The following is a 25635-nucleotide window of genomic DNA, read 5'->3' on the forward strand; positions in this document are numbered from 1 at the left end:
TGGCAGGGACAGGAAGAAACTAGCCCCCGTCTGTAGCTGCCCTTTGCATGGTTTTCTGCACCATCCTCTTTAGAAGCTGGCGCTGGCCTCTCTCATAGACTGCACATCAGCAAGTGGGAGTAAATAGGTCTAGGGAATTTAATGTACCCTTACGGAGTCTAATTACACACTACCTCTCAATTTTGCTCTTAGGCCTTCTAGTCTACTCACAAATGTTGTACTGCATTAACTGTACTGGAATAGTTAGAGCATAACAGTTACCCTAATGTGGAAATATGCTGGCATAAAAGTGTTTATACCACGATAGCTTATTCCCGTACGGTAAGGGGAATAAGCTATTCCAACCTGAGCTCTTTAATATTAGTATAACGACATCCACACTTAACGTTGTACTCGCCTAACTATTTCAACATCACATCCCTCCCCAAAACAGCCAGACTGGTACAAAATCGGTGTGTAGACAAGGCCTTAGAGTCCAAGTTGGACTGTATAAATTCTCAGATGCACAAAATACCATCTACTAACTACCCCCTGGCACTTATCTGACCTACAGCTGGACTAAAGCCAAAAGCCCAGAGCCAAACACACACAGACTTTTAGAAAACTGGAATCCAGAGCCAATTTTACAGTTTGGCCCCAACCCCAGTCTGAACATTTCCTCCCTTTGCTAAGATTCAGGTCAATTTTTTTATTTTTCATTTAGGAGAAAAGTTCAGGTTATTTATTTTATCCAACTATTTCTTTCCAGGCTGGGTATTGGCTGGATTTGCATAAGCACAAGTTAGGGAAACTGCCTTTCTTCTCAAATAACTAAACAGGCAGCTATTTACCTTTTCTTTATTAGAACTAGAGCGGGTCAGACATGGATAACTTTTAAAAAATAGTAATATTTTAATTTATATGTTTTAAATGAACAACTCTGTAACTCGGGGGGGGGGAGATCGTAAATGTTTTCTGTGAAACAAATTTTAAATGTTGGGTGAAAAAAAGCTTTGTTGAAATTCTGAAAATTTGCACACACAAAAATGGCCTCTCTGTACTTAGAATAGAACTGCATTTCCTACCTCTGCCAGACCTACTCTGCTTTTGACAAAGCTTAGCGCAACCAAATTCAACAGATTATTATTGCCTTCTGGAATCTGGCTGTCTGGGTTCCCCGGTCTCAAAATAAATTTCCATAATTTAAAATAAATAAATACAGAGAAGATTTTTTTTCCCTCTTATTGCCACTTATTGAAAACTCGCAAATTGTTTTTTGTTAGGGTGGTTCCATTTGCTGCCATGAATCATGGGCAGTGAGAGAAAGAAAGAAAGAAAGAAAGAAAGAAAGAATAACCAATTGACAGGTTAATTTAGAGCTAAAATTGAGAATTTGTCAAGTTATACAAAATTACATGGTGCTGTTCAGTACGGTGCTGGGAAAACGTCTATCACAGTTTGTATTACCGGCTCGTAATCCTATATGTATGTATCAGGAAGTGAATGCAAAAGGTTAGCCACTCAGTTTTAAATTAGAAAACACACCATTTGCAGTGGGGAGTTAGGATTATTCAGCAGGTATAAAAAGCCAATATGAGATTAACAGGAAGAGTAATTACCGCTAAAGGGAAGAAAAATTATATGTGAGGCATAAAACATCAGGTGCACAGATGGGCTGGAAGGATTCACGAAGAACAAAAAGAAAACTTTAGTGCTGTATAACTGAATGGGAGTTCAGGCGAGGAGCTCGGAGCCAAGCTGCTAACTGCACACACAATGGCTGGTGCTTTTGTGGGACAAATTCAGAATCACCACAACTAGCAACAGGCGCTGCTGAGTCACTCCATGCTAGTTCATAACAGGTTGTGGGCACAAATCGCCAGTTCTAAAACATCTACTGAATAGGCTCCAGTATCAGGTAAGTGCCCATTTTACAGGTCATATATGTCAAAGCAATCAGCTACAGACTGGAGGGCGGTTTCAATTGGTGAATAGGAAACTAAGGTTGGGTGGAAAAAAGCATTTCTAACCATACAGTATGTCGACCCCGAATCTCCTTTCCAGTCAGCTCCAGGGCACGGGAACATGCAAGTTTGCAGTTTGACACACACACACACACACACACACACACACACACACACACAGTCACAGCGCAAAGCACCATGCCACATCACAACCACCCAGACCCATAACACAACCATGTGAAGTTGTGCTAAAAACCAGCACATCACAACTAGAGATAGCAGAAACTTTCACCATTAAAAAGAAAAAGTTCCCACTGGCGTGTACTGGATTCTTTTAAACCAGAAACGAAAGGAACTGGGGGAGTGCACCACAGCTGGGGGGGGGGGGGGGGGGTGGAGAGCGACTATAATTTCACTTGCTAAACTCTCTGGGGCTAGGAGCTGCCCTGTGTTCTGGGTTTGTACAGTGCCTAGCACAATGCAGCCTTGGTCCATGACAGAGGCTCTAAGTGCTACCACAATACTAATTAATTTAAAAAAATAAAATAACTAATAATAATAAAGCAAAAACCACCGGAAACCAGGGATGAGCCTGAACTAAAACCCCAGATTAGAATCACCTGGAAACTTTGTAGAAGTTTGTATCAGGACACGGACCCAAGCTTTCTGGCTCACCCCACAATATCTCAAACAGGCCCAAAAATATGGATCCTCCAACAAAAACACCACTCTTCATTAGGTTCCACACATAACCTATAGGGCAATCAGGGCCGGTGCAAGGAAGTTTCACGCCCTAGGTGAAACTTCCACCTTGCGCCCCCCCCAGCCCTGCGGCAGCTTCCCCCCTGCCCTGAGGCGTCCCCCCCCGGCAGCTCCCCCCTCCCCAGGAGCCGTGCAGCAGCTCCCCACCCCAGCTCACCTCTGCTCCACCTCCTCCCCGAGCACGCCGCCCCCGCTCTAATTCTCCTCCCCTCCCAGGCTTGTGGTGCCAAACAGCTGATTGGCGCCACAAGCCTGCAAGGCGGGAGAAGTGGAGCGGCCGCTGCGCTGGGAGAGGGAGTCTGAGCCACATGTGTCAGCACGCCGCTGGCAGCCCAGCCCAGGAACGCTGTAAAAAAAAATTGGGGGCACGCTTTTTGGCGCCCCCAAATCTTGGCGCCCTAGGCAACCGCCTAGTTTGCCTTACTGGTAGCACCGGCCCTGAGGGCAATTGTAGCAGAACTTCAATGTAAAACCATAAAATTTGCCCCCATGTCCTCTTCACGCATCCATGATCATAATCATTTACAGCTACATGCACATGTATATGTACACACACACACACGCACACACACTTTACCTTTACAGTGCTTGACGGGTCCAGCAAACTACAGCTCCATGAGCGTGAAGACACTGAACTAACGTGCCAGGAAATGATTCCATTTCAGAAATAATTCTCCTGAGACACTCACCAGCACAAGTCATGGAGGAGGGGGAGTGGAAGGCAAAACCATCACCCATATTCACCGGGATTTGGTATCAAAAGGTATCACCTGGCAGTTACAGCTTATTCCATAATTATCCACAACGTAAAATGATCACACATTTGGCGCAATTGTCTCACTTGCTCATAGCACAGGATTGGACCATCGGGCATGGCTGGTCAGGGTTTGAGTGCTTTAACAGGACAGCGTGAGGAACCCAAGACTAGAAGAGCAAAGAGATTTGGGGGACGGAATAGAACTGTGCAGGGGAAGTTGTCAGAATATCTTAGACACGAGCTGGCGCTAGCCAGGGATGCTAGTCTTTCCCTTTTCTTTAGCTCTGTAATTCGCACGTTGTAAAATCTATACTTTAAATGCAAAGCCTGATCATGGAATCTGTTTTGAATCAGGGCCTAGGGTTGCAATAGCCCATCTAAAATCCAGGTAAGAATTACAAAACACCTTATTTTTCATAACACAGATGTGTGCGTTTAAGTTGCAATACGGACACGTGATTGAAAGTTACACTTAGTGCAATGGAATGGGGCATTCCAGTCAATCTGGCCATACATTATACCAGGGTCATCACTGTGGTATATGAACAACCAGTCTGCTCCCTATGAAAGTTCTGTTACCATGGGACTATTTCCCCATTCTTAAACCTGCTTTTCTATTCATTCACAGGTAACTACAGTTTGATTATTGCCTCATATTCATATCAGATCCCACCAATGCATCCAGATGCGGCACCTACTAAGATTAATTAACACAACTGCATGTCTGAGGAACTAATTTTCTCCCTTAGACACTTCCTCACCCTGTTTTCAATAGCTTTAAGTTCCTGATGGACAACCACAACTTGATACCGAAGTGATGATCTTGGTTCTATTGTGCTATGAAAGCTGGATCACCCCTGCTTGTGAAAACGATACCGACCCTGGAATGATGTTACAAATGGTAGCTTTCAAAACGCACGTCAGGGTGAATAACTGCAACCATGAAGCTGGTTTGAGGTCTAAGAGACGCTGCGAAGTGGGGAGAGAGGTCTTCCACATCTAGTAATGATCGTGGCTGAGTGCAACAGAGACGGTCATCATCAGCTAACAGCAAACATGTGGATGGATAACTGCACTCACCCCTTTCAGCTACAGAAACGCAGTGAGCGAAAGGAACCATTTCCACTAGATCAGCCAGTCAGAGGGAACCTATGTGCACTCAAGGCCAGACATACTCTGTCCCTAAGAGGGCAGTACAGTGCATGCATGGGACAGTCTCCTGAAGATGCCCAAGGGCCCGACGTACATAGCATGAAAGGTTAAGGGGTATGACGACAACCACAAGGATAAAGATGGAAGGTCTTTTATCGTGAAGACATAGACAATGGTGGATTCAGGAATCCCTTGCAATAAGGCAGGTACATGATGATTTTATGTGGCCACATCACTGGAAGCTCAGGCCATGAGTACTCTGAGTTCCATACATCATGGACATAAATCATTTGCTCAGGCCAGCAGATGCTGCTTTAATCTTCTTCTGCATTTGTCATGCGTTTGCAGCTAGAATTGGAGGCACTAAATTGTTTGCATATTCCAACTAGCAGCATATGAATCAGGTTACCTTGTTTGTCCACCTGATGCCCAGTACAGGTACAGATACAGATTTCATGCTGAGTTACGTTCTTGTGCCATTCTATTGTGTCATCTCTGCTGACACGCATTCATGTGATGGTGTCTAAAGTAACCAAACACAAGAGCGGCAGGAGGCGGACAGGCAAAACTTCTTTGCGCTATCTATACATTTTGCCTTTTTGGTTAGTAAATATCCACAGCTGGACCAAAGGTGGTGGAAGGTGCTGCATGATTTTAACTGGTGGATTCATGGCTCTTTAGTGATCATGTTTCTCTTCCCCTGCCCCGAGCAATATGGGCTTTGGTATGATGCCCATCCCCCAATTCTGTATCTATGGACAGAGTAAGTGAAAATTCCACACCTTTATTGGACTGAAGATGGGGAAATTTCAACCGTGCTAACATTTTGATGGAGCTGTGACACTCCAGGTACCCCAGACGTGAATAACAGGCATCTATCAATTGTCAGTCCGGGGGAATCTCAGAAACAGCTGAAGGTTTTGTTAAAAATCCCCAAAATTGGATAGTTTGGGGTAGAAAAAAACTGGGTTGGAGTGTCACAAAAAAAAGGGCTGTCTCGTGAGAATTCTAGCACTTCCCATTTTGATCAGGAGGAAAATACAAGGGGGACTATTTTCCTCCAACGTCTCAGGGTGTGTTTGCTTTTGGACAAAGCCAAGCAGTGCAAAAGTGCATGACATTTAGCAATGGGCAAACCTTGTGGACGCCAAGGGCTTTCACAAATTGTGCAAGCGGCTTAGAGGTTTTGCAAAACTTGTTCAAAGCATGTGAAACATTTACCCTATAATTTAAAAGCAAGTTTACTTATTTGCAACTGTTGTTCTTCCACAGTTGCCTCTATGCATTGCCCCTTGTAGCAAGGGTAATTCAATTTTCAAATAATATATTTGTTTCTCTAGGCTTTGCAATGTCTTTGGTACAGAAGAAATCTATGTAAACTACAAGTGAGTACCTTGGACGGGATGCATGTGTGCATTTATTGTATTATAATAAATATACACACAGTGTATCATTTTAGGAACATTTCTGCTGTCTCCTCTCGGCACACTCTTCCACACACTCGCCCTTCCTCTATATCTGTTATTCTCTCTCAGCTCCATTTGATCATCCTGTTGTTTCACTCACTTTCCCTTCTCTTCTCCTCAAAGCTGAACATTCAGATCCTAGAGTGCTCAAGTGGGTAAAATATTAGACACAATGAGTTCACTCACCCTCAGCTGGAGAACAAAATAAAGTAAATACTTTTGTTAGCCTTGTTAACAGTTTCCTTTTGGGTGACGATTCCAATAATTTATAATTTTATTGTGCTTAACACTATCAGTTAAAGGGGAGATTTTCCAAGGGCAGTCAGGACTACTGAAAGCCAGAAAGAATTGGGTGCCTAACTCCCGCTTATGCCTCTGAAAATCTCCCCCCTAAGTCACTACTGGGAGCATCAAACCCTATTTCTGCTGAGATTTAAGACAAGAAATTTATGAGATATGGAGGTAGGAGACGTGAGAGCTGTCAGGTTACAAAGCAGAATTAAATGGCCAAAAATTGAATCTAATTTAATGGGTTTTTACCAGCATGGAACATTCCACTTTCTCTCAGAGATGAACCTGAACCCAAATCCTGAAACCAAATACCATTAAAAAATAAATGTCGGGAGGAGAGATTGGAATCTGAAGCCAGATCCAAATTTTGAGGCTGTCCCTTTCCCCTGTAATGGACAGAACCAAATTCTCAGATTCAAACACTCTCAAACATTGGGGGAGTTGAAATCTTGATCCATATTTTGCAGTTTGGCTTCCATCTCTCTATCTCCAGTATTTTCTGCATTCTAGGTACTAAATCCAGTGCACAAATGTATTGCGTATGTAGCTACTTCACTGGACATTGCAAACACTTTAAAGCAGCCCCCTCACTGACTTACAAACACAGACTGGTTTCTGAGCGGACCACTGGCTACTCTTTTGGCAGGTAATTGTTTTCTGTCCCTTCAACTCAAAGGCAGGCTGGCATTCAAACTTCAAAGTGTCCCCGTGGCGAAATGTTGAGCCTTCTCTCTTGCCGTAGGCTGGTATCCCAGGATCGCCGCAACTCCCCTGGTCAATTTCTGAAAGAAAATAAAACAAAAGTGGGGGAAAAAAGGTTCTGGCAACTGGATACTTTGTTGTAATGTTTGTATTATGCTCTTGCTTGCATGCTATCAACAGATAACATGTGCATTACCCTTACATAATGTCACACCCCTGGGTGGGTCACTGGCATGGGGGATTGAACTTGGAGCCTCTGTATCTCAATGCATGAGCCTCCATCGCTCAAATTAAAAGACCCACCTCTATTAGCTAATGCACCAGCAGCCTTATGGTCCCCTAGCTACGTCCCAGCCACCACTACACGGGGGCAGCATGTTACACTGACTGGGTGAGTGGTACACGTATCAGTGTTGGGACATCAACTAAAGCAAGTAATTATTTTAAACAGCTGTATTTACAGGCACGGTGATGGTTTTCCTGGTTGATTGTTCTGAATTGCTAATCTCTTTCCATCCATCCTTCTAACTGATCTATTTCCAATTGCCTTTCTAAATACGAAAGTACTACAGGGAAAGAGAGATTGATTGTTATACTGATTTCCCATGCAGCTGAATATTTAATCCGGGTGGCATGAGAAGTGGACACACAGTTACTGTGAAACCTTTGGGGAGGGAGGGTAACTGATTTGCGAACCCGGCCATTGAAATACAATGAACGATTTTAAAATCCTCTTTAATAAAGAAAAAAAAGTTCTATAGATCTCGGTAAAGGAACTCTCTGTCTCCATCAACTCATGTTCTATCTCAGGAGTAAATAAACACATCTATAGTACTCGTTGGAAATTAAAATCCACATTGAGCCTGAAGATATTCATTTACTTCTCAAAGGCTAGATTCTGCCACACTTACACTGAGTATAAGACTCAGGCAATGGGAGTTAGTTGCCTATATACCTTTGAGGGTCTTGGCCTTATCAAATACAGTAGAACTCGGAATTATGAACACCAGAGTTACGAACTGACTGGTCAATCGCACACCTCCTTTGGAGCCGGAAGTACGCAATCAGGCAGCAGCAGAGACCAAAAAAAATAAACCAAAAACTAAAAAGCAAATACAGCATGGTACTGTGTTAAATGTAAACTAACAACAAAATAAAGGGAAAGCAGCATTTTTCTTCTGCATAGTAAAGTTTCAAAGCTGTGTTAAGTCAACGTTCAGTTGCAAGCTTTTGAAAGAACAACCATCACGTTTTGTTCAGAGTTACAAACGTTTCGTTCGTGACTCTGACGTTAGCCCTGTGGGAATGAGGTGAGGTGCTCTGATGAGTAAAGCAGACTGTGGCCCCAAGTTGAGGGTCTTTATCGCTACAGATTCACTACCCTGGATACTGAAATCCTAGATCCACAGAGCACTGGTTGAAACAGGACAAGCTTCCATCCAGATGCACCTGGACTTCATGCATCTGCAGGGAACTCCTATAGCAGTGTGTCACAGGGTGAGCTGGCCCCTTTAAGAGAATCTGAATTTAGCCTCACCTGTGAGCAATGTCCCTCTCAGACACTGGGAACTCCCTTGCTGAACTCCTAGTCCTATGATCAGGAAGATAAAATAGTCACAGGTGAGGCTGATCCCAAAGTCCTTTAAAGGGGATAGGTCACCCTGTGACACTCCCTACACACAGCAGATTCAATCCTTTGCCCCATCCTGAAACTAACAACAGTGCCAACTGTGTGGGTGGTTTTATTATATGGAAGGCCATCAGTTCAATCAACGGACGGGGCTGAGGCCGGCAGCCCATTTCACAGAGCCCAACAAACAGGGGGCAATGAGTGATCGACCTTGCTTGTTTCAAAACAGTGACCTGGGAGTTGTAAAGCTCTGCATCCCATTTATCATTCCCAACTATATCGTTTTCACTCAGTTTTCTGATCTGAGCTAATAAAGGAGCAATGTCTCAGGTCACAGATGGAACAGTTCAACCAAATGGTAGTTCTGGAAATTTGAGAATAAATCCCGTCTCCTGAAGCAATTAGTGACACTCCTTCATGAAGATACGAATGCATAGCACCCCTTTAATTCTTCTGGAAAGGCATCTTGTAATGACTGTATAAGAGAAGCTCTGCATGTCTACTTTAGTAAAGTATTCAATGAGATGGGGTCTGTCTCTCTGCTTTCTCCACTCCCCAACTAATGATGACAAAAGGAAAATATGGGGTTATCTTGGAAAGATCCTCTTCTACATTCCACATCACGACTTTGGATTCTTTGATCTCCAGACAGCTCCCAATGTGTCACCCGGTTTTTACACAAGAAAACTTGAGCGTGCTCTGGTCCAACAGGTTCCATAGTCACATCTTGACCCACAACCACATCCAGACCCACAGCCTGCTGAGTCCAGATTTCAATTTCACTGAAGTCTTTCAACCCCAATGTGTTTGTTTCCCTCACGGCATCACAGAACCCCAAAATGCCCCAGTGTATCCAATAAGGAATGAAACACACTTAGTCTGACTTCATAGTTTTTATGATCATCTAGTCTGACACAAGTCACAGAAATTAAGTAAATTGCAGAGCTGGGATTCAAACCCAGATTTGAGTCCCAGCGCCTCAGCATAAATCCATCCTGTCTTCTCTATTTATTCTTTTTTTTTTAACTTTATGTTAGAGGCAAAAGTATCCCTCGACATCCCTTCCTACCAAATGATTCAATAGTGACTGAAATATAAAGAAAAGCAATCATGCATTCCTTTTTACCCTCTCATAATACAAAAACAAGAGGACAGCTCATGATTTAAAAGGCAATACACTTAAAAAGAATAAAAGGAAATAGATTTTGCGTGCATCATGGAACTCTCTGCAACAAGACAGGTATATGAATAATAAGAATATCACCTGCATTATCCCAGCCAGTGTAGACACTTTTACTGGTATCAACCTTCATTCTTCAGGTCACGAATCAACCCCCAAACACTTGGGTTTAGGAACAAATTAGCCCCCTGCATAGTTGGCATAATTATGAGTGTTTTACACTCATCTGGTATTGGCCACTCTCGGATACAGGGCTGGATGGACCATTGGTCTCACCTAGTGTGGCATTCGCTATGTTCTTAAAGCTCTCATTTTGCATATACTGTATGAGTAGGCCCTTTAGGGCAGGAATTGTCTCTTTTCTATGTTTGTACAGCACCCTGCACATGGGGGACTCAATCCTGATTGGGCACTACCATGATATGAACATTTAATCCTTGTCATAATAAGGAGGCCTGGAAGTTGTTCGGCATGAGCAGAGCCTCACTGCAAGGTTCCACCCTTGGAGAGCTCATTGCATGACAGGGGTCTAAGTCTTCGTCGCAGTGGAGGGAGATACCTACAAAATGCAAGTTGGACTGCTAAATTTGTGTCAACATTCTCTCTCTGCATTACCGTATTCCATTTCAACAGCAAATCCCCCATGCAGTTCTAAAGTAGACAGATGACACCTTCTCATGTGGAGATGTACAGGTAGCAAGAGATTAATTGTATTCTGACTTTGGGAAAATCGTGTATGCGATTTTCTGTTATCTGCTTTCATACAGCTTCATTTCTAAAGAGTTCCTTCCCTCTCTATCGCTATTAGTGATGAGACTTTATTCCTTTAAAGCCTTCTTCGGTGCTTCAGCACTATTAATCTGTGTTGCATTCATCTCATCTTCCACTTTCTCTGGTTTTTATCTGCATCATCTGTGATCAGCCTCACTGTCTTTTCTCCCAGTTTTCAATTTCTAACACCAAATTGGAAACTTCTTTTATGACATTTCCCTTACAGAGGAAATCACATAAGCCAAGATTTGTATTAATGCATCTAATATTCTGATGTGATTTGAATATCAACAAGTTTCTCTTTCTGTTATATTGACTCTAGGCAACTTTAGATACAGGTATATTTTCAACAGAAGCCACGACAGAGCATCTGGTTTCTGTTATTGCATTTTATGTCATGCACTAAAAAGTCATTGTCAGGTAATAGGGTCCAAAAATATGATCTAACAATTTAATATTCATAGAAAAGTTTTCATGAAGTGTATTTCTTTTCTGCTTTTCAGTGAAAACAATTTGTTTGGATTTAAATATGGCCTTGCAGGCTTTGCAAATGCCGAGAAACAGAGAGTGAAACAGACTAGATACAACAATGAAATTGACCAGTTGATTGCTATTCTCCAAACAGAGCAAAGTGGGAGACCAACAGTGTAAATTATGAAAAGGAAATTCAACTTGTAAGAGTTTTACAGCTATAATAACCTTTCTTAAAAGCATATATGATTGTAACCAAACAGAAATGTGGGCAATGACCTCAGCTGGAAAAGTCATAAGGCATTTATATTCATACACAAAGTTCTTGGTCAATTAGCGCCAGCCACTTCTACAATATTTAAAACCCACACCACCACCAAACGTACTGACTGGTGTGTGTGCACACTGCAGACCTCTGCTGGATGGAGCATCAGCACTGCTCAAATGCATGACATCAAGATACCTCCTAGTACCTGGATTATCTGCGGAGGAGGAGAGCTCTTAACACTTCCCCAGCTCATGGCAAAAGCCTTGTTTAGCACAGCTAGTAAAGGCCTGTCTCCTTGGGTAGGAAGTCCCATGTTCTATCTTTGCTTTTAACCAGGAGTCCTGTGTCCATTGAACTGTTGCAACAGGCCAGAATCCACCATTCAAAGCATCATGCCTGACCTGTATGGAAAAGTCCAATGCAATGTAAGGAAAATGTTTACTTTTCCCATAGGTTTTTTGAAGCATCCTAAATAGAGAATTCTTTCCCTGCTTGCTTTGCGGAGTTTCCAAAAAACCCAAGAAATGAGCAAATTCTCTCAAAGTATACACTACTTAGAGTAACTACTACAAAACACACTCAGATGTCTATAGAAGTTCTATTAATTTCCACCATTAGTTCAGTTCTGTAGGACTTTCCCACATGGGCCCACACACAGCTCTGACAACCAACAACCCATCCAAAGCTGCCAGTTTCCCCATGCATGCAGACGATCAGAAATATTTTTCCATTTTTAGACTGCACCGCATTCAGTGCTGAAGTTGTTAATAGAGGTCAATAGCAGGCAATTAGAAATAATACAAAACAAAGGTTGAAGGTGGGAAGAATTTTGTTAGCAATAAACTCTCCTCAAAATATTCTGCAAACATCCATTAGGAAAGTCTGTGAGCTGATAAAACGATGTCTACAAATAGCTGATAGACAATATACAGCACCTAGAAAGCAATCCGTGTTGACCTACTTCCTTTTAAAAACTGGTAATGTAAAATGTCTGAGACTGAGGAAGAACCCATTCATAGCTTAACAGGAGATAATGTAAAATAAATAAATAACCCACACAGCAGTTAGGAACAAAACTAATGGCTACAAAAGCTGGATGTGCTACTTATATGATGCTGGGATGCCCGAGTTGTATTGAATCTTCTGGAACTGCTACTTCAAATACAAATCTATTATTGCTTCTTATCCGTCATCGGGATTGAATGGGTCAGCTCTTTGGAGGCTCAGGATTTAGATCTAACACTGGTACCGCCCCCACTGTACATATAGTAAATAAATGCACACCCCCACACAATGAACACTTATGAATATATATTCCACAGACTATATAAAAACACATCCCTGCTCTCCGCAGCATGTCTGTACATGCACAGATAGACATGCAGAGAAAGAGAGAGACACGATGCCATGATGTAGCAGCAAAGGGTTTGAGTGGAATGAGTTTAGATGGCCTCATGGCTCACAAGTGGAAACTCAGCCCTCCTGACTCACAGCACTGGGCTTTTAACCACAATACCATCCCTCCCTCCCTTTTGTTGTGACAGGTTATACCCCAAACCCGGAAAGTTGGGCACCTCTCTACAAATGCCTCCATTTACTGATCCCTCCTCCCAACTCACTCTCTTACACGAAAGCCTCTTGCATGCACACCTCAACCATCCTAACATAATATGAACATGATCTTCTTAGGAGTCATTAAATCCTATTAACTGCAGCACTGATATAAACATCTTTCATCAAGACATCTCTGAAAGCAATTTTCAAAGATTAAGGGCCAGATCCAGCCGAGCATTTAAGAACGAGCTTAACTTTTGTCATAGGATTATTCAGCAAAGGAGTAAAGCATCCTTGAAATCAAGCACTTCGCTGCATTGGGACCTAAGTAATGAAGCCGCAGAGAACTCGGGCCTGATTCTCCCCCCTCTGCACGACACCATTTACTCTCGCTAGCATACCTGTGGTAGGAGACACCGGCCTTTGAAATCCAATTAAAATGCCCATTTTAAAATCTCAGTTGGGTTATCTTTTTCAGTTTCCTTCTCTGGGTGAATGTGCTAAAACCACTCGCCATGTTCCTTGCTATTGTGGTTTGAATGTCCTTGGGGCTGTTCGGTGAAATGTACACCTCACTTCAGGGTATATTCCACTGAATAACATTGTGTCCCTTTAAAAGGGTCAGTTTGCACAGGGGAGGTGACGTACAAGCCCCAGGGGTGAAATTCTGACCCTGTTGAAGTCAATGGGAGTTTTGCCAATGGACTTCAACAGGGCCAGGATTTCACCCCAGGTTGTTTGCTTTTTTGTAACCATCTCCAAATTTTCAGCGCTGGCATGGGAGGCACAGGGCACTAGGAACCCGAACACAGCCAGGGGGCTGCTGTCAGTGTTGCTGGGCAAGTCCACGTGCCAGAGAACTCAATGGGAATACAGGCGCTCATCACTTTTGTAAAATCAGGCCATGATTAGAGCACGGGATACTCAGAATGAGAGAGGGAAAAGAGAGAAGTGCAGCCATACAAAGAAAGGAAGGAATATCTTCTTTCTGAGCTAGTGAAGGGAAAGAATGAAGTTCACAGACACCCCCCAAGAAGCTGATTAGAAGGTCTCTGAAAGCTTCTCGCTCATTCCTATTTGCTTGGGCAGAAAGACTTTCCTTCTGCCTTATGGTATGAACCCCAGGGGCACAAATGGCTCCACAGAGGGAGAGAGATTTAAGGGAGGGAGATGGCAGATTTAAGAACTGGAGTGGAATGAAAGATTATATTGCTCACACGTCCTTTCCCTTCTACAAGGCGCGTTCCTCATTGTAAGCATCAGGCAAACAAACCAGCAGACTTCTTCATGCCTAGAGCAGGTTGGAAAATGGAATGGCTGTTCTAACTTGTAACTAATTGCTACTTGTAGAAGTGTTGTTACTAACACTCTTAGAATTAGTAACTACTACAAAATACACGTCACCCTTTTCATTTTCATACTTTTGAGAAATAAAAATATATAAGATAATATAAGGTAAAAGTCTGAACAAAATGAAATGAGAAAATCTAAACAAAACATTTCAACTTTATCTAAACAAAATGCAAAAGTCAAAATGAACCATTTCAAAACTTTTTTTTGCAAATTTCATTGAAATTCACACCATAGTGCAAAACATTTCAATTGGGCTGAAACAGCGTTTTCTAACAAAAAACTGTTCCACTGAAAATTTTTCAACCAGCTCTATCTAGGCCATATGTAGCTTGGTGATGGGTGGTGGTGGGGAATTTCCATATTGGCACATAATGTGGTAGAAGGAAGCCTGGATTTTCAAAACTACTAATGACTGCGGGTATTTCAGCATCCAGGGGCCCAACCTGAGACATTGAAAAGGGACCTGATTTTCTGAGCATGGGTGGCCAGTATACACCCTCTACGGTATCTCCAGTTTTGCTATCAAAAATGGAGGCACCTAAAATTTAGGTCACTGTTTTCTTAGAGCCCAATCTCAGGCCCCCATGGAGCCTTTCCATTAACTTCAATGGGTAGTGGGAATTAGACCTTTAAAAGAGTGCTTAAACATGGTGCAAAATAGTTAATTGTCTCACCTGTCTAACCTCTTATACAGCGATGCGACTGCGCAAGTAGTTAAGACTGGAAGAAGCTACCTTCTGGAGAGAACTGCAGCACGATCCAGGATGCGCAAGATGCAAGAAGCCTATTTTCTTTTGTTGGTTCCAGAAGTGGGAATAAAATGTCACAGGAAGAAACAAAACAAAAAAAGAAAACTCCCCTGCCCTTATATCTCCTCTCATATCCACTGTCTAGGCCAGAGCTCCCGGGCAAAAATAAAACCTGTATCCAGCAGGCTGTCACTCATTAAAATCCCTCATGGCATAATGTCAAATCATTCCAGCTTTTATGCTCGTCTTTAAAGGTAAAGAGGAACCAGGTGACTCCGAATGCAGCTCAGGTCAGTGGCACTGACTAAAGCTAAAAGCCTGAATGTGTGTTGGTTCAGCGATCTCCAGCCCTCCTGCTTTATGACAAGAGTCAATCTGTTAAATGGAAACGGGGAGTGGGAAGAAGTAAACAGACTTCAGTGCCAGGGAGACTGGGGGGCTTTCCTATAATGTAAGACCAAATAAAAAACAAATATGCACATCTAATCAATGGAGAGCGTTCAGGAAAAGAAACACACAATATGATAGAATCTCAGGGTTGGAAGGGACCTCAGGAGGTCATCTAGTCTAACCCCTTGCTCAAAGCAGGCCCAATCCCAAGACAGATTTTTGCCCCAGATCCCTATATGGACCCCTCAAAGATTGAACTCACAACCCTGGGTTTAGCAGGCCAATGCTCAAACCACTAAGCTATGCACGGCTTCCTACTAGAGGTGGCTTGTGCTAGCAGATCTGGTGTGGAATTCAAAGAAACAAGTAGTCAAGAAGATGCCCTTGGACCCCTGGGTTTCTGTGGCAGCTCCTTACACAACAAAGACTCTGAGATGCAAAACAGATCTGTGTCTGGGTGTCTGTCTCTGTACAGCGAAAGCCTGTTAATAGCAGCCACCAGAGCGACTGTTATAATCCGGACCCCTGAATACAGGAGTAATGCATTTGTGTGATTCGTACATGGGAACCGTCAGAGGGGAGGAGAAAAATTGATCATCTCTTGGGGCAGGTGGCCATTTGCACTGTGTACATATGGATGTATGCATGGATAGCTCTCTCAGGTATTTATCTAGCCCCCATAACTGTTGTATCTGATCACCTCACAATCTTTAACGTATTCATCCTCACAACACCCCTGTGAGACAGGGCAGAGCTGTTATTCCATGTTTCTGATGGGAAATAGAGGCCCCAAGAGACTACACGACTTGCCCAAGATCACACAAGAAGTCTGTGGCAGAGTAGAGAATTGAAGCTAGAACTCCCAGGTTAGTGACTTACCCACTGGACCATCCTTCCTCCCCAAAGCCCCATCTTCACATTATGAGCCAGATTTTCAAGAGCGCTCAACTCCCATTCAAAAATGTAAAAAAGGCCAAATTTTGAATAAAAACTTTTAGCATCCATCAGTTCCCATTGTGACACTATTGTATAGGAGTGATATTCCCCATTGCACCTTGGGTAGACCTTTGCAGCCTCGCAAAATGCGTGTCTCATGCTCCCAAGGCAGAGTGGGAGTGTTTTATACTCACTTTACAATGGTGTAAGTGGCACGACAAGGTGGAAGACAGTGAACAATCAGGCTCTATATTAATTATGTTGTATTCATGCACATACCCTCAACTATGTATTGATGTGTGTATTACATACAGAATAATTACATTCAAATAACATTCCTTAGATTCCAAACTCAAGCATTCAAAAATTAGGAAAATATTTTATAAATTTGAAAGCTTTAAGCAATCTAAATATAGGGGTCACTATCAGCTCCCCTTACAATCTATGTGCATGTGCATACAGATCTGTCTCATCTTACGCTGGGGTTATGTTCTGCGGTCAGCGCGTAAAGCGAAAACCACGTATAGTCAAAATTACATTGAGTGTAATGGCGGGCGGAATCGCCCGCACTACAGGAACAGTATTTAAATGGTTATTTTTCTCTTTTTTTGTTTTTGCCGACCGCGTAAAGCTGAATTTGCGCATGTTAAATGCATGTAAGATGCGACAGACCTGTCAACACTTGCATTTGCATATAGATACATTCAGATGTGCATATTTACGTACAGTGTGTATGCATACACAGAGGTAGGGAAACACAGAGCAACCCAGTGATCCAAATTGCTTGGGTCGCACGGATTTGATTGAAATACCCAGGAGCTCGGTACAGAGGGAATCTTATGCCTTCAGTTCTGCGGAGCTCCTATATTTCTAAGCTCCATGCGGCTAAAGCGGAGCGCTAAAGCTAAACTTCATCAGGGCTCTCCACAGCCAAGTGCTGAGTCAGCATTTAAATGATAGTAAATACTATTCATTTTTCATCCGCCAAACTCATCCACCTGCAGCACACCATTAGCTGGGGAAAGAGGCCTCTGTCAGCCTCCGATTTAAAACCTAGTCTAAACCCAGTACAAATTCGGATCCAAAAACCACCTTTTCAGGGTTTGTGTATTCATCAGAGCTGAACCAGCAAACTCTGGGAGTTTGAGTTTGCCCATCATTAGAACGTAGAGTTTCTGGAAGGAAAGGATTATGCTGGTGAATAGCCGGTCAGAGGGGATACAGGCTCTGGCCAACCTCCACTCATACAACTCTGCCAATTTTGATCCACCAGATCTACAAGTCTTGGGAACTGAAATTCAAGCAATGTTTTGAGGCTGTACATTGTCACCAGGAATAAAGATCCCGCAGCGGGTCTCAACTGAACACAAAACACAGTGAACTCTGGCTCACTCTCCCGTACCTCTATTGGGCCAACAGAAGACTTCATCTTTGTAGCAATACGAGGAGATATGAATTGAAAGACACACACAGAGCCTGATCCAAATCCCAGTGAATTCAATAGAAAACCAAAACACATCTGCGTCTGACGAAGTGGGTATTCACCCACGAAAGCTTATGCTCCAATACATCTGTTAGTCTATAAGGTGCCATAGGACTCTTTGTTGCTTTTTACAAAACACATTGAGTTTAATGGCCTTTGGATGAGGCCCACAGGGTACTGAGTAAGAAAATCACGTACTTGTTAACAGCCACTTTCCCAACTTTACCAGCTCTTCCGTTAACTTCCCTAGCCTCAGTTCTACAGTCCATCATTTCTGAATGCTAGAATGCAGCCCACGCTAGCACAGTGTGGACACTTCATCCCTACGAGCGGTTAAACCACGCACAGATATGCACAAGTCGGTCTTTCAGCTCAGGCAGCAGAGACCCATACTCTTGGATTCAGAGTCTCAGGTTCAATCCATGTGCATGACCCGGCTAGGCCATTGTTACAAGCACAGTAAAAGGACACAGTGGAATATAACAGGTCTGTTGTGTGGGAGAAGGGTCCCGCATATTTCTTTTAGAGTTTTATACTGCTGCTTAAAACCGCAGTATCTGAGGTCCTTGCACATAAAGCAAATAGCAACAGCGAAATCCCTAGTGGACTCCATGGAATCCCTGGAACTTCTTCCTTTTCAAGGTGAACATTCTGCTTGGGGTAGGGGTTTTGTTTTTCATTTTTTAGATTTTCGTATTAATTTATTTTTTTTCCCATTGGTAGGGGTTTATAGGGCAGAAAGGGGTGTCAGCGTTGTGAATGTCATTCTTACATTGGACAAGTCTTTTTCGAGAGGAAGGCTTGGCAGTGTTTCCTAAAGATGTTCAGGCAGAAAAGGTTCAGAAAAGGGCAACAAAAATTATTAGGGGGATGGAACAGCTGCCGCATGAGGCGAGATTAAGAAGACTGGGACTTTGCAGCTTGGAAAAGAGATGACTAAGTGGGAATATGATAGAGGTCTATAAAATCATGACTGGTGTGGAGAAAGTAAATAAGGAAGAGTTATTTACTCCTTCTCATAACTCGAGAACTAGGGGCCACCAAATGAAAGTAACAGGCAGCAGGTTTAAAACAAACAAAAGGAAGTATTTTTTTCACACAACACACAGTCAACCTGTGGAACTCCTTGCCAGAGGACATTGTGAAGGCCAAGACTATAACAGTGTTCAAAAAGAACTAGATAAATTCTTGGAGGAGAGGTTCATCAATGGCTATTAGCCAGGATGGGCAGGGATGGTGTCCCTAGCCTCTGTTTGCCAGAAGCTGGGAATGGGTGACAGGGGATGGATCACTTGATGATTACCTGTTCTGTTCATTCCGTCTGGGGCACCTGGCAATGGCCACTGTCAGAAGACAGGATACTGGGCTAGATGGACTTTTGGTCTGACCCAATATGGCCGTTCGTATGCTCTTATGACTCTAGATTTGCCTAATCTCCTCTGGAGGTTCACTCCATACCGGGATCCCCTTGACTGAGAATCTTTTATCTCCAGCTCTCTCTCACTTCATCTTGGGCTGCATGGTCTATGCTTTCCCAGAGGAACAATGGTTCATAGATTGAGCTTCGGTCTTTGATGTAGCCGGCGTTTGATCCCTTAATTGCTTTTAAAATTAGAACCCAGGACTTAAACTGGCATCAAGAGTTGACTGGGAGCCAGTCGAGGGGTCTAAGCCCCGGAGAAGGCAGGAGCCACATTCTGGAGCATCATCTTCACATTCAGCTTCAAATATAATGAATTACAATAATCCAGCCTGGAGGTGACAAATGCATAGATCACTCTGGCCAGATCCTCATGCTGGAGGAAGAGACGTTACCTAGAAAGATGGCGGTGAAAAGACATTTTTGGAAACAGATCATATCTGATCAGCCAAGCTTAGCAAGGAATCAAACAGGACCATGAAACCTGGAACCACTTTGATGAATGGGAGCTGTATGCCTTTGATAGAAGGTGAAGACAACTTCTTGGCCAGTTCTTCGAAGCAGTTCCTCTTTTCAACGGGCATCACTTCACTCTTGCCTGGGTTCCGCTTGAGCCAGTGGCTTTGCATCCAAGAGCTAATTTCCTGTAGGCTTTCTGACATTTTAGTAATAGTGGTTGTTGCATCGGTAGTGAACGAGAGATAGAGTTGAGTGTTACGGAAATTCACCCCACTGAGGCCTTAAATTAGGAGAGATTACTCAAGGGGATCTAGACAGACAGACTGCAATCAATGAAAATGACATCCACACAGGGGACTTGAGTTATTGGGAAGGGATTGTGCAAAATGAGTCCACTCAGTGCTTGACAGAAAGCTCCGAGGGACTCCAGGCTGCAAAAGCTTGTGAATCCAGAGGTCTGATGGTTTGTGGGAATCTGCTGGATGAGATTAAACAGCCAAGTGCCCTGTGAATTTGAGTCTGGAAAAGAAAATATTGCGAACTGACATTGCTCATCCACCGTGCCTCTGAACCACCAGTTTAAAACGACATTAGAAGGTCTGCTTTGCTAACCTTTTATGAAGCGCAAAGAGCCCATTTCCAAGTGACAGGATGTCGGCTAAAGCCATCCCTCAGTTAGGACCTGATCCATTTCTCACTGAAGGCAACGGCCAAGCTCCCATTGAATCAATGGAGCAGAATCCAGCACAACACCACACAGAGCATTTGCAACGAACGTCCGCGGTAGCTGTAAATGCCTCAGGGCCTGGCGCCTCCCGTTCTAAGGGAGGCGTCATATTTTCACTCTTGTGTTCTGCAGCGTCAGCTCATGCCGGTCTGCTTCAGCTTTCCACGTTCAGTTACGGTCAGCTGAGATGCATTAATGGACACTGCAGATGGGGTTTGAAGTCTAGTCCTTCAAAGGGTATTGGAACAGGGAGGCAGCCCTGTCATACACCAAGTTCTCACATAGGGATGTCATGGAGCAGGCTCCTAGCAGCACATGGTAGAATTCTGCCTGCAAATTAAAGGACGAGTCAGAAGGGGACATGATTTCCTGCTACTCATGGAGTTTACTTCCTCTATGGATACCGTCAAAGCATCCCTATCAGAGATGATTTCTCTTTGGAGCTCATAAAGAATCTTCTGGGGAGCTATTACTCTGTCTTTGGGGTGCACGAGTGTGCACTAAATATCAAAAGACCCTACGCTGGATAGAGGGACGGGAGGGAGAAGAAGACAACCAAGACCCTCTACAAGACCATACCCCATTTCGCAAGTAGAACACAGCACTGTGGCATCAATCAGCTCCATATCGTTTTCAGAGACGAAGGACTTTTCCAGCAAAGCGGAGCTTAATATACATTTCTCTTGCAAACAGCAGGGCTGCCATCCTCGGTTATCGTCCCAAGAGAGTGTCTTTGTTTCCCGGGGAAAAGAAAAGGCCGTGGTTCAGATGTTCAAACTTGTCTAGTGGATTCAGACACACAGTCTCCATTGCTATTGAAAGGCCAGCTGGCATAAATTCGCACAGCTTCATTGTAATCAATGGCACTACACCAATTGACACCAGCTGAGGATCTGCCCCAACAAGCCGAACTAGACAGCTTTGAATTCAGCCTAGATTCACTGTCCTTCTTTACTGTGGGCACATGTATCCCTAGGACATGGCTAAGAAAGGTGACTGGTTTTTCAGGGAGCTCCTTCTTAAAACACTGGCAGCATGTTGCTGCACTCAACATGTTCCTTTCTCTGAGTCCTGAAAAACATGTTTCAATACATCCTTAGGAGTAAGATTAGCACAGGCATTTGAACACCGGCAACGACTGTTGTATTACACTTCAAAGATACACTAAACCCAAGAAGTATGCTAGGATATATAGCTATTTAAACATACTACATAAGCAATACTCTGATTTCCTATTAGGCAAATTCTTCATCTTGACTTTATACAGATCCATTAACTGTGATTTCTTTCTTGCAATTAGGGAAGAGGGTGGCTGTAAAACTGGCAATGAAACTTGTTAGTAAGTTGTGTATAATTTCGTTTGTATTTGCCAAGCACTAATTGCCTCTTACTTAGATGTTTTTTGCTTTGTCGTTTGGCTCAAAGTATTTGCAAAATGAAATGTATTTTATGCAACTGGCTGATTAGGGGAAAGCCAAGCTATGGGATGGTTCCAGCATGGGTCCTCGGGGACACCAGACAGAGGTGCATCCTGCGGGTCATGCACCGGTGCTTTTCAGCAAGACCAAAACCAAATTGCTGCCCTAAGACAAGGCAAAGTGCTTAGAAAAAGGACATTGGACACTAGTCAGCAGGTGGCTCTTCACTTGTAAACCATTCAAGGGTGGATTACAGGTCAGAAACAGTTTGGGACAGGCGCCACCCATAGGAAGGCTCTATGCCTTTAGGTTCATGCTGGTATCTTGTGAGTTTAGGCTGCGATGCACACATGATGAATCTGGCTATGGGGTAAGGAACTAACTTGAACTCCACTCATGCATCTGTCTAACACTTGGGCAGAGATGACATCTCCATGCTAACCACCCCGAATAGGTTAATTTGGGCTACTAGCCAACAGGACCTATTAGCAGGTAACCTTGCCACAATGAACAGCTCTGGGAAGGTGGCTTCAGTCTCTTCTAAGTGAGGTGAAGTTATAGAGAACGTGCATCTTTCACTTAGGTGGGAGGGGCATGAGGCTCACAGTTGGCTACTTTGTAGGGGCACATTAGCCTGGGACTTCCTGGCTCCTAGTGACCAGGGGTCTCTTGGTCAAGCAGCCTCTTCCATCCTGAAGAGGAAGGTGCATTCACACTGATGATAGGACGTTTGTCATCTCCTCCTGCAAAGCCACAGTGCTCCCCTTTCTCCTTTCACAGGTTCTGGGATGTAAATGAAGTAGCAAAGTGTGGAAAACTATGGGAAACCTTGGCATGTGACTCACCACTGGAGTGAGCACCCAGTTAAAGGTGCTAATGCCCAGAACAGGGAGTGGCATTCATAGACTCATAGACTTTAAGGTCAAAGGGACCATCATGAACATCTAGTCTGACCTCCTGCACATCACAGGCCACAGAACCTCCCTCACCCACTCCTGTAATAGACCCTCTAACATTCCTTGCACTGCTTGAGGATATCAGACTACTAGAGAGAGACCTCAGGGCCAAAGTTTGCAAGAGACACTAGTGATTTTGGGTGCTCCATTTGAGACATGTTAAAAAGACTGATTTTCAAGAAATGCTTAGCTCCTGCTCTCTGAAGTTCAGGCCCCTTGAAAAGCCATCTCAGGTTGGCCACCCGGAAATAGAGGCAGCCAAAGTAACCAGGCACTTTTGAAAATCTCGGAGATGTTTTTAAGGTAAGAGAGGAAAGAACTGACTTCAAACAAGTTGGGAGAAGATTGCCTTTTCTTTTCTTTTTTTTTAATACACTTTTTCTAATGATCTGGGATCTACAGACCCAATTTTGCAAACACTTGTGACCACTGTAAAGATACAAAATCCTGGATTTTTATTTATTTAAGGCTGGGGTTTTTAAAGAAATCTAAGAGAGTTCAGCATTCCAATCCCAATGAATTTCAATAGTCTACTTTGAAAATCCCAGGCTTCATTCTTACCTTTCCTTTTCACACCTTGCATAGATCATTACAATTTAAAGATGTTTATTCTGAACATTCACAAGGCACTATTGATGAGATTGATTATTTACACTTCACACAAGGAAACTAGGCTGGTTATTTTCACTCCCACTTGTTTTCTGAAATATACTAGATCATTGCTATAGCATTTGCACTCCCATCAAAGCAAGGGAAATGCTCAAGAAAACCTACCCTGACCATTTTCATGGCAACAAAATATTATGAAATGTTTTCTATTCAAATTGGGCCAAATCCCTATTTCAAAGAGGGCTGCAGGTGCTTAGCATCTCTGGGAATCTGACAACCTCCTTCCTCCACTTTTTTTGTTTATAGCTGGTATTCTTTGACATTGTCTTTAAAAACCCTAAGCTTTTCAATTCCCTTGTAAAAAAGTTACTGTCTGATATCCATGTTAGACTGATGTGAAAAAAAATAAAACAAAAAACAAGGCAACAAAAATAGAACCTTCAAAGAAAACAAGAACTAAAATTACAAGAAGGAAGCCAATATTTTCCCAGTGCTGAATTATGCTGCATAAGATCATTGAAGAGAAAAGCCCTCAGAACTCTTACAGCTTGCAAGACAAGATATGTGACAGCTATGACTCACAGGATAATCTCCTGCTTATTTGGAATTTAGTCTATCATAAATTTTCCATTTTTCTTGGTACTTCTCCCTTTGTAATATGAAGCACATTACCATATTCAAATACACCATGCTCCCTGTATAGAGTCAGTCATTCAAAGCCCAGATCACAGCCCACTAGCACCTAGTGTCAGGAATGCATCACACTCTAAGGTGCTTTAAAAATAAATATTCAAAAGCTCTGAGTCAGAATCCTCCAAGTGCAATGCCCACCACGGAGCTGTCAAAACTGCAGCGGGATTACATGTCCTGAGATGACAAGATCCACACGAGACCACATCCCTGCTTCTTCTGAGGCAAGCAAATGCCAAGAACTGAACTTAGATTACCTTCATAGGTTGCTTTGAATCCTAGTAAGTTGCGGACGCTGTCTGTCTGGAAGAGGAGCCACATCTGGTGATTTGTGCTGACAATCAGATCAGGAACCGTCGTACCTGTCAAACTGTCAAAAAAAATAATAATGCTTATTTCCCCTACAGGAGTATTTGGCTTGCTGTCCATTTCAAAGACCACATACCCCTTCTCTGTGGGGTAGACAATAACTTGCATCAGTGCTATCATATCTCACTTAAAAAAACCTAATTGAGCAAATTTTAGTGCTTCTAAAAGTAAAATATTGATACATCTTCCAGGATCCAGGCTTAGAGTAGGCAAAGGCTAAACAACCTCATCCCAGCCACATTTCTCTCTCAATCCCAACCCACAGCACTGCTCCTTTTCCCTGGGCCAGTCTGAAATGGACTAGCAACAGAAAATGATAACGGGGCCAAGGTCTGCAATGGTTTATTTTTCCTCTCTGAAGGGCAGCAAGAAACAAATTGGTCGGAAGACAGTGAGGTCTAGTGGATAGGGCACTGGTCTCTTAATCAGGAGACTTGGGTTTTGCTCTGCCTGTGACCTTAGCAAACCACTTAGGCCTTGTCTACACTGCAGGCGGCATAGCTATGACACCAGGGCTATGCTGGCATAACCTCGCGGTGTCGATGCAGCCTACAACTGAGGGGTTTTTCCATCACTGTAGAACATCACCTCCCTGAGTGAAAGTATCCAGGTCGATAGAAGCATCCTTCCATCAACCTATTACATCTACTCCAGGGGTTAGGCCAACATAGCTGCACTGCTCATGAGTGTGCATTTTTCTCATCCCTGAGCATTGCAGCTATGTCTGCTAAAATTGCCGACCAGGCCCTAATCTCTTTCCTCTCCCACCTGCTGTCCAGGTAGACCGTAAGCTCTTCAGGGCAAGAGTCAAGCTCTCACTAAGTGTCTGCACAGCGCCACGTTCAGGGAAGCCCTGATCTCAGTTGAGCCATTCGGGCAATATTGTAACGTGGATAACAGCAACTTCCTTTGTCACTGAAACAGGACGCAAAACCTGCAGGTGAGGGAAGCGGGTGACTGAGTCACCTTCATTGCCTCTCCCCCCCCGCAGTTACTTATAAAGCAAAAATGTAGCCAAATATTAGAAATTTAATTTAATCACATTTCACGCAGCACTTCTCAGCTGACAGGTAAGTTTTCACGGGGACCGCAAACAAACTGCAGACGGGCACAAACACTAGTGCCTCTG

General features: G+C 43.3%; 1 protein-coding gene across 1 annotated transcript in view; it reads right to left on the reverse strand.

Moving 5' to 3' along the window:
* Nucleotides 1–25635, reverse strand: part of CSMD2 (CUB and Sushi multiple domains 2) — a 563976-nt gene that overhangs the window by 215334 nt on the left and 323007 nt on the right. Inside the window, exons 12-13 of the mRNA XM_065576901.1 lie at nt 24395–24507; nt 6971–7153 (exon numbers count right to left, since the gene is read on the reverse strand). Coding sequence (XP_065432973.1) covers nt 6971–7153; nt 24395–24507 — 296 coding nt within the window. The remainder of the gene's footprint in view (nt 1–6970; nt 7154–24394; nt 24508–25635) is intronic.

The sequence above is a fragment of the Chrysemys picta genome, chromosome 23 (genome assembly GCF_011386835.1).
Source record: "Chrysemys picta bellii isolate R12L10 chromosome 23, ASM1138683v2, whole genome shotgun sequence".
NCBI classification, from domain to species: domain Eukaryota; kingdom Metazoa; phylum Chordata; order Testudines; family Emydidae; genus Chrysemys; species Chrysemys picta.